Below are 14,511 nucleotides of genomic sequence, written 5' to 3'. Positions count from 1 at the left end.
GGGAGTCACAACAAGGCAAAAATAAAGAAAAGAACACGGAATAAGATACAATGAAAAATCAGCACATTGTAAACTGTAATAAAACAACATGCAACTAAATGGCATACAAACTATTAAAGCATGACTTAGGCCATGTTGATTTGATTGTATGGATGACATCCTCTGGGAACCCCAAAACTGATGCGAGCGCGCGAATAAAAAAAAAGTTTTAGCAAAAAAAAAAAAGTTAGCTTTCCTGAAATCTACGTTGTTATGGAGGTCGAACAAATGACACAGAGTATGGTATGGCGAATAATCTACTCTTTAAATTCATTTCTTTGCATTTTAGTTTTTTGTTTGATTTTGGCATTCTACGACGTTGGAATTGTTTTCAAATATTTTTTTTTGCAACTTTCGGTATATATTTGCTCATTTTGCAACTGTTTTGTACAATTTCCAGTGTGGTTGGAAACTTTCTTTTTTTTTTGGAAACGGCCGAAAATTCATGTGCGCACGGATGTCATCCATATAATCAAATCAACATGGCCTTATAATCATACAATTAAATATTTTGTTACATGTTGAAAGAATGAAATATACCTGAAGAGCAAAAATGTTCTGGAAGTCCTGCAGTTTCTCTTCATAGTCCAGTAGGTTTGCTGTGTCCTCTGTGGGTGTTAAGAAAAAACAGAACGTAATATGTAAAAAAGGTCAGGGTTGAAAATACCACCTGCATATCATGCAGTTTAGTGCAGGTATTTCTGATGTCTACATGTACCTGCACTGGCCCATGTACTGGGTTTATATACAAGTATAAAAAAACGAAAGAAATAATAGCAAGGGTTTCTGAACAGTTTTAGCATAATCCACACTTCCTAAATTCTGAGTGCAGGTAAAATTTATCTGGTGCAGGTTAATTTTCAAGGTACATGAAAAGGTATGTGTATGTACATAAAAGTATTTTGAGCCCTGAAAAAATTACCCAGATAACTTACAAAATGTAAATGTATTACCACTATCACCAAATTCATAATTGTCCTGATGAAGATGACAGTCATCGAGACGTTGGCTCTTGTTGAACAAGTTTAGCTTTTCAAGAACTCATGAAAACATCAGAATGTAGCAGGGGTTTTTCTAAACAGGGGAATAAGGGAGCTGCTCCCTCATGTGACCAGCCAGCTCTCTCATATCAATTTTGAAATTGAATTGATGTTCTCAAATCGATCTTTTTCCAGTAAAGATGTAAAAACAATACAACGATGCATTCTAGCAATACAAACTGTGTTACTCTTATTTAAAAAATCCCCCTCGGTCACTTCGCTCCCTCACCATGCTTGCGATCTGCTCCCTCATGCTAAATTTTTTCTAGAAAAACCCCTGTGTAGTACCTTCCATATCTGCCAGGTGCTTGAGTGCCAACAAAGCTGCTTCCACAGCTGTCATCTGGTTCTTCTTGTGCACCTGGGGTACAATCAGGATGGTCACATTCTCAAGGAATATGCAAATTAAAGAAAGTCTCAAAGAATTTGTATATTATGAGCTTATCCAACTCATTTAATGGAAGACCTATATGTATAGTTGGCAGAATCTATTGCACCTGTGCAAAAACCAGATTTTTCAAGTTTTTTTGTTGGATGTTTGGTCAACATTAGGGTGTTGCCGTTGCAGACAATATCTTTTCTGACACCACATTTGAAAACTATGGACGGGAATTCATCCTTAGGCCACACCAATTTAATTTGTTGGTTCTCGGATTTTTCAGAAAAATATGAAGTGACAGGGCGAAAAAAAAAAAAATAAAACAGGTCTAGGCATCCTATTATAAGCTTAAATGCTATGAAATGAGCCATGAAGTCAACACAAAAGGCTGGGTTAAAATTTAAACATTGAATTTTGAACTTTTAATCAAACCACTGCAATGATAGATGGGAAAACTGTAACAACTAGGAAGAAAAGGACTTTCCTCAATTGTTTGGGGCAAAACATGAGCATTTTTCAGTTGATTCAGAACCAGAATCAATTTTTTTTTTTTACAAATCAGAAAAAAACGAAGAGGCAAATCCGAGAACTAACAAATTAAATTGGTGTGGCCTTAAAGATGCAAATACAACCTTAAACTAGAGGTTCTGATAAAATGCTATGCATAAAACATTACAGGTTTTCCACAGGCATACTACATCATGTTAACATACTCCCACATGTACATACATGTATTGTTGTGGTTAAAAGTACGAAGTAGGGTTTTGTTTGCCACATAATTTTAAAATTGACTCCAGGCAGTACAGCAAATAGAAGCAATTCACGTAGAATTTCACTTTGAAAGCATGAACAGCTTACATACACTTTAGACATCACTTTAGAAATCAGTTCGTCTTTCAAGGACATTTTACCTCCTCATCAGTAATGATGGAGTCCTGTAGGGTAAGTTCTGCCCAGATGGCTATCTTCCTCACACACACCTCCACTTCTTCCTTAGGGAGAGACTTCAGGAGTGTCATGCACTCTGACAGCTGGAGAAACAGGGACAAGAAATCAGACATTTCGGGGAAAGGTTTGGGGTTTCAGTGAATGTGTTGGATTTATGTAAATGATGAGGAAATACCAAATTGAATTACATCATAGGATTAAAATTTATTTTATGTATTTCATACCTTGAATACTCAGTACAGATTCATCATACCACATCCTACCACCCAGGGTACACTGGGTCACAACCCTGCCAATCAATAGAAATCCAATCTCTGCCCCCTTGAACATTGAGCATGCCTACAAGTTGTACAACCATACATCAAAATTGATACTAGCACAATGCTTGCCATGGGGTGCAGCATAATGATGATCATCAAATCAGTACATTACCTACTCCGGTAGTACAAGACTTGACTGGGACAGGGCAATCAATTACATCTCACCAGACTTACCCTATTCTGCTGGATGAGGAAGTGGATTCTGATATTGTAGGCATCTGTCTTCTTCAGGTGATCTGGGTAGGCCTCAACCACCTAGAAATGTGCGTTGCAGATAAAACAAGAAATCATAGATGATATACTTTATGCAAGTTTTCTTATTTTAATTAAAATTATTGATATGGATAATTTCTTACTGATTCTGTGTAAGCATCTTCCCGCAGGCTCCCATGAGGCAACAGACATGCATATAGCCAGAAAATGAAAACTGGAATATTAAGATAACCTTTTCTGGGACAATTCTGGGACCTTTGAACTAACTTCCTGTCAGTGTTCTAGACATGTCTAGCATGTTGAAATAACCAGGGAAACACATGCAAACTCACAAACAGACGTACCAAAAACAATACCTCCATGTATTCAAATTTCAAGAGTACTTTCAAAGTTACATGTACAAGTTACAAGTTCTGCTAGATATAAGAATATCAAAATAATATGAAACAGGTCATGCTAAAAATACCTGTAGAGCATCCTGCATGACAGTAGGCTGGTCCTTGTACAGGATGTACTTCAGCAATGCCTGGACAAAAACATATAAAGTAATGAAGACTTTTCCAAGGACTAACAGAGCTATATATCTGACTTTCACGTCAACAACATGTCTATCAATAACAGTAAGTTTTTCAGCACTAAGGTCAGTGATAACAGGACAACAAGGTGACTCACAAAGGTGACAAAGTGAAGAAAATGTGGTCTTAAAAACACAGAGTTTTTGCAATATCAAAAAGAAATATGTATGTATGAGCGTAAGACACAAGCTACAAAATAATCAAATACAGAAAAATTCTGTCAGGGTATCTGCTTTTTTACGTCTCTTTGAAATGGTACCCTGCATTTACCCCGAAAACCAAACGGAACCCGTGAAAAACAATGTTTTCCACAGGCCCATTGCATTCTACCGACATGCTGCAAACCCTATTTATGATTGCAATCCACAACACCTGTGTATGAAGGTCCTAGTGTAAGTGTGAATGTGATTCAGCACTAGGGACAGCACCATCTGATTATTACAATGTTGGTAATGGTTTTTCTTAAGGCTAAGGAATCATAGTACCAACATGGAGACGGCATAAGTGTCTCATACACTTACCGGTGCAGTGGTAAACTCTGACACATTGTAGTTCCTGAGGGCATAGTTTGCCAGCATCTTTCTCAGGTTGATCATGCTGTATCTGTGTTGAAGTTCAGATGCCCTACAGAAGAACAATGTCACTCTTGTATAATGTTAAAGCAATTAATCATTTGTAGTGTTTTTTTCACTGTCTGGGATGCTGACAGGAAGTTAGGTCAGAGGTCCCAGAAAGGTTTATCTCATTTTCTATCAATCAATTTCTACTGCATTATGCGAACAAGTGGAAAATGCAGGCCAACGATGAATAAATCAAGAAATTCAAAAAAATTCTAAATATTTCATGGAGGTTTGAGATCTATGATTTGTTTTTGGAATGCTCTGTTTTGCAGGGCTCGAAATTAATTCTTCTAAAATATTGGGTGCACAAAAATATTTTTGGGTGCACCATATATAAATAAAATAAGTAGAGTGTTAGCAAAAACTAACATGTTTCATATCTAAAGCAAAGTAATACTACAATAATTCTATTATTTGTCTGACACTTACAATTTAAGAATATGCTTTATACCACTATACATTTAACATTTTTACATTATGTAAACATATGAAAATATTTGGGTGCACTGGTGCACCCACAGAAAAAAAATTGGGTACACAGCTCCAAATTTGGGTGCACGAAGGTGCGCATGCACCCAGTATTTCCAGCCCTGGTTTTGTCTTACCTTGGGTGCTTCCATTTCAGTGCTTCGGTGACAAAAGTTTCCATGGCCTGGCTCCAGGGGATGACTGCCTTGTTCATCAGCAGTAAGGTGCCTTCATACTTACACTGTAGTCAACAGAAATAGAAAAGATTAACACCCCGTTCACAGTGAAACTTGTCGATCCGGATCGGCCGCCGATCGGGATCAAAATTATGCAAATGAAGTCAATCCAGATCGGTTTTCGCAGTGTGAACGCTCCAATCGGGATTGATTTTCTCCGATCCTGATCCAAGCGTAATCCACCTCGGGGAGGTAGTTCAAGACACTTGCGGCGGATCGGGATCGGGCGTAAACTTGAGTGTGAACGCGAAGTGGATTGGGTTCGGGGTTCGCTAGTGTGAGACTGACCACAAATACTACCGCTACCGATCGGGTCTTATAATATGCAGTGACAAGGACGTTGTGTAATGCTATGGATACATTGCCAATCAAAATTATAAATAGAAAATATGCAGAAAGATGTTTACCCCAACCTCCCTGCCCCAACGTTACACTCAAGTGGAATGGCGAGCCAGTGGAATCGAGTGTTACAGCCCGAAAAATATCGGCCTTCACGCAACGGGAGCTAAACCCTGACCACCCAAACATGTTCAAAGAGGTGTTCTCTTTATTTCCGCTAAGATTCCAGGCTGTATAAGCTTTCTGAGTTCTTTTCTTGCAAAATTTACGGCGGAGTTGCAGCGGCTATGGCATGTTCAAGATGGCGGGCTCGTGACACCTCAATCCATTTCTGAGCGTGATGCCCTGGCAATACGGATCAGCAAAAAGCAGTGTGAACGCGCGGGTCGATCGGGATTGATGAATTTCTGATCGGGATCGGCAGTCAATCCAGATCCATTTTTTCACTGTGAATAGGGTCTTAGACAGAGGTTTGCCCGCTTCATGTAGGAATAAAACTACATGCTTTGATGAAGGTTAGCCATCCAGGTAAACAAAACTCATGGGAAATTCAAACTCTACTGCATAAATCATGGAGATGATATCCAGACGTTTCGCATGACATCCACCACTCTTCTTCAGCGTCACTAATGAACTAACAGAATTCGATAAAGCATATATGAGCAACTGGAAAAAAAACAGTTGAACATGACAAAGGTCCATAAGGCCACACCAATTTAATTTCTTGGTTAACGGATTTTTCTAGAAAAATAATGGAGCGGGCGGGCGAAAAAAATAAAAAATAAAAACAGGCCTAGGCATCCTATTATGGCCCAAAATGGTACGATAGGAGCCATGAAGTCAACACACCAGGCTGGTTCAAAATTTAAACAATGAATTTTGAACTTTTAATGATACCACTCCATTGGAAGATGGAATAACTGTAACAACTAGGAAGAAAAGGACTGTTTTCAACTGTTCAGGGCAAAATATAAGCATTTTGAAGTTGATTCTGAATTTTTATTTTTATTTTCAAATCAGAAAAAAATGAAGCGGGCGAATCCGTTAACCAAGAAATTAAATTGGTGTGGCCTAAGGTCATGGATATGTAAAGTACATAGGGTAGATCCTATGGTTAGACAACACCACAGGAACCGCTAATGTCCTTTAGGTTGTGGCAGGGCGGGGTTCATGTACATGTGTATTAGAGAGGTCTACACGCAGTCCTCCCTTCCAGTTTAAAGTGGTGTCGTAGATCTGTTCGTTGATGGCCTCCTGGACACCGCGTTCATACCATAGCAGTGTTCGAAATACCTGTCTGCAGTCTGCAATCTGCAGATAGATTTTCAAGATTGCAGAAGAAAAATTTATACAATCTGCAATTTTGCAGCAGGAAAAATTGGCACTTGGGATTTGGCGCTCTTGGCCCCAACGACAGACAACACTTAAGCTCCTGTTCTGAAACAACACAGGAGCTTCTTCACTAATTTGCATCAACCTTGTCTTGAATTGTCTATCTTTTGTTTCTTTTTGGACTTCTAAAAATTTGTCTTCACTAATTTGCATATCAATCAATAGTTCATGCTTATAAACCTGCAAGATTGTAGTATGGAGGCTTGTGTATTTGCAGAAAGTATTTCCAAATTGCAGAACAAAATTTTGACTCTTCTGCAATATTGCAGAGCGCTGAAAAAAAGTATTTCGACCACTGTAACTGTGTTACACTAGTTGTGTATCTATTATAGTTTGTAAGGTTCCTCACCTCCATGTCCTTCATACAGTGTACACAGGTGATGGCCTTGACTTCCCATGATGCCTCCAGCTGGTAGGAGGCCCTGCTACTGCACTGTTCAAGTAGGTCCTGGAAGGGGGGGGGGGATCAAAAGTTATCACAGTCAACTATAAGTATAACTCTAAATTGTAATGGCCTGCAAGGATGTTGATTCAGGGTAGCCTCCGTAGCAGGCTTATAGAACTGGGGGTTTGGTGGTCTTTGGCTCTTTTCTGATTAGCCCAGTTCTAAAATGGGGGTAATTCAATCAGGCCGGCTACAATGTATGTTGTCTATATCAGTATATGCAATCAGAAAATAGCACATAAAAGCTTCCAAAGACCCAGAAGACCCCCAAAACCCCCGTTTTTGGCATGCTATGGAGGCTAGATTCAGACTCATATGTGCTGAGTGCTAAGCAGAGAAAGAAGTGTGTACCATTTTTAAAGTCTTTGGTATGACCTGGCCGGGGTTTGAACTCACGACCTCCCGGTTACAAAGCAAGCACTCTACCCTATTGAGCTATTGCACTGGTTACAATTAAGATGATGAAAAAAAAATCAAGCTGGTTGGAACACCGGTCGGTAGGCTCACCTGGATGTACTGTAGCAGAACTTTGTCCTCTTCTAGCCCGTGGTCCTTCATGTAGGGTCGTACCATCTTGTCTATGGTGGCGGGGATGAGCTCTGGTGCCACCACACGGTCCAGCATACGGAAGGTGATAGAGGTGGTGGTTTCCTAAAACACACAGTTACCTGTCTTAACGCTTGCATTCAAGTAATTCAACCCACTTCATACTCAGGGCTTGAAACTAATCTTAGATTTTTCCAATTGAAGTACATTTGTACCTGGCATTGAGCATTCCCATCTAAAAATCTATCCACGTAGACCAGATTTAATTAGGCTAATGAGTACGGTAGTTTTCTTGGGCAATTTTGACTGTATTCTAAGGCCACACCAATTTAATTTGTTGTTTCTCGAATTTTTTTCAGAAAAAAATATGAAGCGACAGGGTGAAAAAAACAAAAACAGGCCAAGGCACCCCATCATAGCCGGAAATGTTACGATATGAGCCATGAAGTAAACATACCAGGCTGGTTTATAATTAAAACAATAGATTTTGAATTTTTGATGAAACAAAGTTGAATTGTTACATTGAAAAACTTTAACAATTAGGAAGAAAAGGACTTTCTTCAACCGCTGGGGCCAAAATATGTCTTTCATTGAGCATTTTGCAGTTGATTTACAACAAAAAAAATTTTTTTTTTTCAAATCAGAAAAAAATGGACAGAGCGAATCGGAGAAACAACAACTGTGAAAAAAGAGTATGATTGTAAGGGCGCACCTGGCAGTACTCTGACAGGGAGATTTTGAAGTTGCACCTGTCGTGCAGGATCAGCAGGTGCTGTAGGTGCTGGATGAGGGTGTTCAGGCTGGACTCGGCTTCACTGATCCCGTGTTCACACTGAAAACAGATAAACAAACTTTTAGATAAATAAAAACATCAGATTCTGATTACTAGTATTCCAAACATCTGCAGCATCAATGAGAATAAAGTGGCATAAAGGTTTGTAAACTACCACTACTTTCACATTGTGTTTTGACATAAAAATCAAATAAAAAACGCGTACACTACCTAAATCCTTGACAAAATTGACAGACAAAATTGCGACCAATCTTAAAACAACCTGGAGGATTCTATCAACTGACCATCACTTGAAAAAAGTGACCTCAAACCAGTTTTAGCTCAGATAAACTAAAGAAGAGTTTAGCTAGTCTTCAACTGGTTGTGACAGAAAAGACAGATGCAATGTATGTAGTATATTATATCTACTTATTAGGTTCAGTGTGCTGCAGCCCTTTTCATAAAAATCAATTAAAATGATAAGTTCGGGCTTTGAACTCGGGACTTCTTGGTCCAGAGGCAGGGCCACTAACCACAAGACTACTTGTACATGTACAGTGTACTAGTATGTACTATGTTACCACAATACTACATGTATGATGTAGAAAGTTTAGTACTGTTACCTGGGTGACCAGTTGTGCAGGAGTCAGCAACATTTTGCCATTCTCCCACTCGGCCTCCCTCCCTCCCACCTTCACCATTAACTCAGCCATGGCTAGTCCATTCTCAGGCCAGCCAGCCTACGGGAGGCAAAAATACTCAGTTACTGGGCTTGAAATGCTTTAATTTCTCTGTGTACCTGCATTGGTAGAAATTACCTGCACCAGACAAATTTTACCTGCACAGAATTTCGGAAGTACAAATTTGTTACTTAAACTTAGGGCTCTCCCCAAGCAATGAAGCAAGGGTGTTCCCCCTCTACCCAAGATCCTATTCCTAGCATCCCTCCCAAAATGCTCAAATTTAGGGTTTTCTCTTTGCATTTTCATGGAAATTTGCTGATTTTTCATCAACCGGTTTTGGAGCTCATCTAAGAATTTAGAGAGACCCCTGAAACTTTTTCTTTTGTACTTCTAGTTGGTAACAGTCACCAGCATTTACATGTATATGTATACATATTTTCATGCAGTACATGGACCAGTACAGGTAGACATCGATCAGAAATACGAGTGCACAGCTCCAATTTTATGTGCCCTAGCCTGCATATGCAGGTGGTGTTTTAACATAGTGTCATACATGTACCTTTTCTGAAAGTTCCAGATTTCGGGTCCTCTGATCCAACCACTGGGCAAGTACAGCCTGAAAAAACAACAGAAATGTGGTTTTACATGTACAATGTACTTTGGCAGCTCATAAGGGACTCAAGTATAATTCTGTTACCACATGTCCTGTACTAATCCATTCAAAATGGACAGTACAATTAATGTATTCTTCAAAGCAATGATTGCATGTGACTATGAAGAAGCGATCATATCAACAATGATGTCATTGATAAAAATACAACTAGTGGCTCTTCTTAAATACAGGAACTCTGGCTTTACATCCCATCCAAGAGGACATCCCTAACAGAAGTTTGCTACTCATCTTCACCTGAGTTGAGTGAGGAAATAGGTGTAAAGTGCCTTTTTCCCAAGGACACAACAGTGGGGCCTGCCAGGGATTCAAACCCAGCACCTCCGGATTCTGAGTCAACAAGTTTACAACACTAACTACATGTACAACATCACCTTGCCACCTGTGTACCAGTTATGCAAAACAAACAGTTAAAGGCATCCAATGCAATTTTAGGGCAGCAAAATTGGAAATTTCCTTAATGAGGCAATCTGCATGATATTGACACATACTGTTCCACATTTAGCACATTGGAATCAGTATAATCATAGTTCATACTCTAGGTATTTAAAACTGTAGAAACAAGCCCCAAGATTAGTGTTTTATTTTCTGGGTGGTACCCTAAAAATCCATCCAAGTCCTTTCAGTAACCGTTTTTTTGTCAGAATTTTTGCTCCATGTTTCAACTTCCTAGAGTACTTCAAGTGCCTAGATAAGTGACTAGAATATTGATTTTGAAAAAACTTGGTTTCCAAGCCCTAAAACTGCACTGGATGCCTGTAAGTCTGTGTATCTCACCCTTCCTTCTGGGAGGACCCTGAGTACAAAGGGTACGAAGTCTCCCCTGAGCCAAGGCAGGATGTGATCAGACAGCACGTTGTCAGTGATGGACTGTAGGACTTTCTTCAACCACCCCACCGTAAACCTGGCTTCAAACTCCGCCTGATATAGCAAAGGGAAAATAACACTGTCAACACTACATAATGTAGGTGAAAACTAAATTCAGAACAAGTGGCTAAAATCCCAATATCAATACAAATTATAAATACAGCAAATAACAATGATTTTCATCATACCAAACTGAACTGACAACCATGAACATTACATGAAAGAGGTTTTATGAGAGGGAGAATGTAACTTACCTGATGTCTACACCAGATAGCTGCTGCCTGCTGTACATCTGTCCTCCTGAAGCCTTCACACACTTCCACCAGTAGGTCTGCCTTCATGAACTCATACCACTGGGTAGCACTACAAATGTACATGTGCATATTCACCGGCCGGCATAAGAAGCTTTGTAGTACACTTCAAGATATGTATTCAGTACAGTTTGCCCACATAAACAACAAACACCATCATGTTCGTTTACTCTGGCCACACCAATTTCATTTGTTGGTTCTTGGATTTTTTCAGAAAAAGTATGAAGCAACAGGGAGAAAAAAATAAAATAAAAACAGGTCTAGGCATGCTATAATATAGCCCCAAATGCTACAAATGAAGTCAAAGTCTTTGTTAATAGTTCTCAATGAATTTTAAACTTTTAATGAAACCACTGCATCGATACATGTAGATGGAAAAACTGTTACAGTAACAACTAGGAAGAAAATGAGTTTCCTCAACTGCTGGGGCAAAATATGAGCATATTTGAATTTTTTTTTTGCAAATCAGAAAAAATTGAAGAGGCGAATCTGTGAACCAACAAATTAAATCGATGTAGCCTTATGTTATGTACTTTTTTAAATTTCATTTCTTGATTGTAAATAATAATGCTACTAAAGGCTCAAGGCTTTACGTACATGTCTGCTATGTTGGTAATGGTATGGGAATAAGAAAAAAGTATCAATGTCATATACACGTACCTGAATAGCTGTGGCCCAAACACCACCTGGAATGTGCCAAGTCTATGGAGAGCTTCAAGCACCTATAGAGACAAGAGGAGTCAACTCGTTCAATCTACGGCAATGCCATTTTTGCACCAAACGATACGTTACACCCAATATAATCTTTGCACAGTCAATTGTTGTTTAAAGCTTTTTAGTGATGATGCTCCAACTATACTTGGTGGCAACGAGTTCCACTCTACGATAGTTCTTGGAAAACACAAGTTTTTGAAGACCTCAATTCTTGGTTGATAACTCTGATATTTGAAGGCATGACTGGTTCTTTTCTGGGCTGGTATCAGATTATAACTTTAGTGGTTAGTATGTCCACTAGTTTATTACATGTAGTTATTTTTTACATCATGGATAGTCTGGACATTTTTCATCTGTATTCAAGTTCTTCTCTGTTAACCTTGATATACATGTACATGCAGCCAGTTAAGACCTTATATCAAGCCTTTAAGGCTACAAGAGTAGTGTATTAACCTTTGTTTGCCAGGCAGCACGAGAAATCAGTTCCTCTTCTGACAGCACTGCATCGCCACCCTTCTTGTTCACCTACATGTAGGGAAGATACACTATGTAAACCTCTGGACTTGAATCCAGACCTGGAACTGAACATGGGTTTAAGCACACAGCACTATGGACAACGGACAGGCGTTGGCTGACTCACCCGTCCTTCTGCGTACGTGAGCAGCTCGTGAGTGGCCTGCATGGTGGGCAGGGTGGCCTGAACACAGATGTCTGCAACACAACCATTGTCCTGGGAACAGGAGGTACAGAAAATTAGCAACATGGCCTCCAGAACTGCTTGTCAATGTCACTCATTGCAGAAACTTCAAAAAGAAGTTCTTGTCCTATAATTTGTTTCTGTTTCCGTATTATGTATGTTAAATACTAAAGACAACTGAAGCTGTGACAATGAAATATCAGACTCCTATGTTAAAGTTTGGCCTGCAGTTTTGCAGAATATCTGTAATCCAGGGGCTGACCTTAATAAGCCAGTTCACACTTTAAAATGCGCATGAACAGTGTAATTTGTAAGGCCCCTCAGAGACAAAACAAACAAATTAAGCATGTAGTCGAGACAAGAACTGTTTACAAGTTCTTCGCGTCTGTGATCTTGAGCGTGCACAGTTTAACCCTGAACAGGCTTGTTAGAAGTCTCCTAGTTAGAAAACTTGAGTCTACTCACACTGATGTGACTGAGACAGTCCTTCAGGTCAGCAAAGATCTGCTCTGTCGTCTGTCCGTCCTTCTGTGGTTGTGTCCAAGGGTCTGTCTGTGTCAGGATGTCCTGAGCCTTGACTTTGTACACCAGCTGAAAAGGAGAAATGATGAAAGAAAAAATAAAGACTGTCCTTGATATTAGAGTTTTCTTTTACACAACCAGTAAAGACTCTTACACAACCATTAAAGACATTGCTCAGCAGGCCTCAAAATTAACTTTTCTTCCTATTGTCCCAGCACTGTCCCAAAAAATAAATTTCAACTGTCCCGAAGTGAGGATGAACTTTCCCAACCTGTTTTTTGGAAGTATTGTATGACTTGAGGGGACTTTTCCAGAGCCAAAAGCCAGTATGTGTGCCTGGTAAACAAAAGAAGGGCTGACATTCTGTGGTTGATTATTTTTCTATTGTCCCAAAAATGTCCCAAATTGTCTTTACAGTTGTCCCAGCCTAAATTTTAGTGGTCAGTGGCCATAGGGATACCGTTAATTTCGAGCCCTGCTGAGGTGGAAATGAGTATGCCAGAATAATTATCATCATGATCGTGGGCATTAAGGGAAAACGAAACACTCTTACCTCCACATCAAGCTCGTAAGTGTCTGCAAACTTGAGTGCCTCCTGGTACTGTTTCTTGTGCAGCAGGCGGTGGAACCGGGTGTCAGGCAGCGACTCTGTCAGACAGCGGACTCTCAGGGTGGAAACTAAGCCATCTGATGTGCTGAAAAATATGTCACATTCAACCAATGAAAAACCAGAAAGACTTTACACATTCTTTAGAGTATTTAGAGAAGGAATTTCTTGTTCTATTCATTATGGTGAACTTCTTCGTGAACTGACTGGTGTTTGCTGGTACAAATGTACTATGGATATTCCACTGTTACTTCCTCCCAGCCTCCAATTTGACCTTCCTGTCATTCTGTGGTTACACCATTCCACACTTGCTGTAACTCTATTTACATAACTCTATTCACATAGCTACAGACACACAGGAGAACAAACTTAAAACCTTCGTAAACAGGGGTGAAAAAGGGAGTCTGAATGTGACGTCAACAATGAGGAAAAGAGTCCACAGCATCTGAACAAGTTGAAGAAGCATTTTGATAACATACCTTGTTTCTTCAATGTCATCCCTGTGTGCACCCTCAATGACAAAAATTGTCTCCTGCAAAACATTCAACATCAAGATGACATTTAAAAAGTACATGTAATTCCCATGCCAATTATTATACATGTAAATCTTGAAAAGTTTACAGTCTTATTTCTGTGTTTTTTTGTGGTGCCTCAAATAACAGCTGGTGAATTGAGCTGCTTCAAGTTGACTTACCTGGCTGGCAGGTGCACACACCAGAGCTGCCACCTGGTTCAGCTCCAGACTGTAGGCCAGCTGCATACCTGGGAGGGAATGCACCTGCAGGTGGCACTTCTACAGGCAGAAAAGCAGGTGCTCTGATGATTACCTAATAGTATTATACATTGTCTATGTACTGCATAAATCCATAATTCACAAAACATTGTACAATTCTGCAAAGTCTTCTCTTAGTAGTGGTGCATACCGGTTCACTGGACTTGGATCCGGACTTGTAAAAATGTTTAGGTTCAAGTCCAAAAAAACCTAAAAGTCAAGAACCGAGTCCGGACTTATTACCATGAAAGACCATTTCACATACCCCTTTTCTTTCCAATCCACCTAAAACCTTCCAAAATCTTTGCTGCAAAATGAAGAAAACATAATCAAGCC

General features: G+C 39.6%; 1 protein-coding gene across 1 annotated transcript in view; it reads right to left on the bottom strand.

The window, feature by feature from the left end:
* Positions 1 to 14,511, bottom strand: part of LOC109484911 (kinetochore-associated protein 1-like) — a 40,705-nt gene that overhangs the window by 17,102 nt on the left and 9,092 nt on the right. The window contains exons 12-32 of the mRNA XM_019788261.1: positions 14,098 to 14,196; positions 13,883 to 13,935; positions 13,350 to 13,491; positions 12,740 to 12,865; positions 12,218 to 12,307; positions 12,031 to 12,102; positions 11,524 to 11,585; positions 10,807 to 10,915; positions 10,463 to 10,606; positions 9,575 to 9,631; positions 8,956 to 9,072; positions 8,273 to 8,392; positions 7,522 to 7,665; positions 6,919 to 7,017; positions 4,740 to 4,843; positions 4,036 to 4,138; positions 3,406 to 3,465; positions 2,901 to 2,981; positions 2,370 to 2,489; positions 1,368 to 1,440; positions 580 to 647 (exon numbers count right to left, since the gene is read on the bottom strand). Of these exons, the coding sequence (XP_019643820.1) occupies positions 580 to 647; positions 1,368 to 1,440; positions 2,370 to 2,489; positions 2,901 to 2,981; positions 3,406 to 3,465; positions 4,036 to 4,138; positions 4,740 to 4,843; positions 6,919 to 7,017; positions 7,522 to 7,665; positions 8,273 to 8,392; positions 8,956 to 9,072; positions 9,575 to 9,631; positions 10,463 to 10,606; positions 10,807 to 10,915; positions 11,524 to 11,585; positions 12,031 to 12,102; positions 12,218 to 12,307; positions 12,740 to 12,865; positions 13,350 to 13,491; positions 13,883 to 13,935; positions 14,098 to 14,196 (2,043 nt within the window). The remainder of the gene's footprint in view (positions 1 to 579; positions 648 to 1,367; positions 1,441 to 2,369; positions 2,490 to 2,900; positions 2,982 to 3,405; positions 3,466 to 4,035; positions 4,139 to 4,739; positions 4,844 to 6,918; positions 7,018 to 7,521; positions 7,666 to 8,272; positions 8,393 to 8,955; positions 9,073 to 9,574; positions 9,632 to 10,462; positions 10,607 to 10,806; positions 10,916 to 11,523; positions 11,586 to 12,030; positions 12,103 to 12,217; positions 12,308 to 12,739; positions 12,866 to 13,349; positions 13,492 to 13,882; positions 13,936 to 14,097; positions 14,197 to 14,511) is intronic.

This window comes from Branchiostoma belcheri, unplaced genomic scaffold, assembly GCF_001625305.1.
Source record: "Branchiostoma belcheri isolate BF01 breed outbred unplaced genomic scaffold, Haploidv18h27 scaffold71, whole genome shotgun sequence".
NCBI lineage: Eukaryota > Metazoa > Chordata > Leptocardii > Amphioxiformes > Branchiostomatidae > Branchiostoma > Branchiostoma belcheri.
The sequence above is the reverse complement of the archived record's forward strand: the minus strand, read 5'-3'. Positions and strand labels throughout refer to the sequence as shown.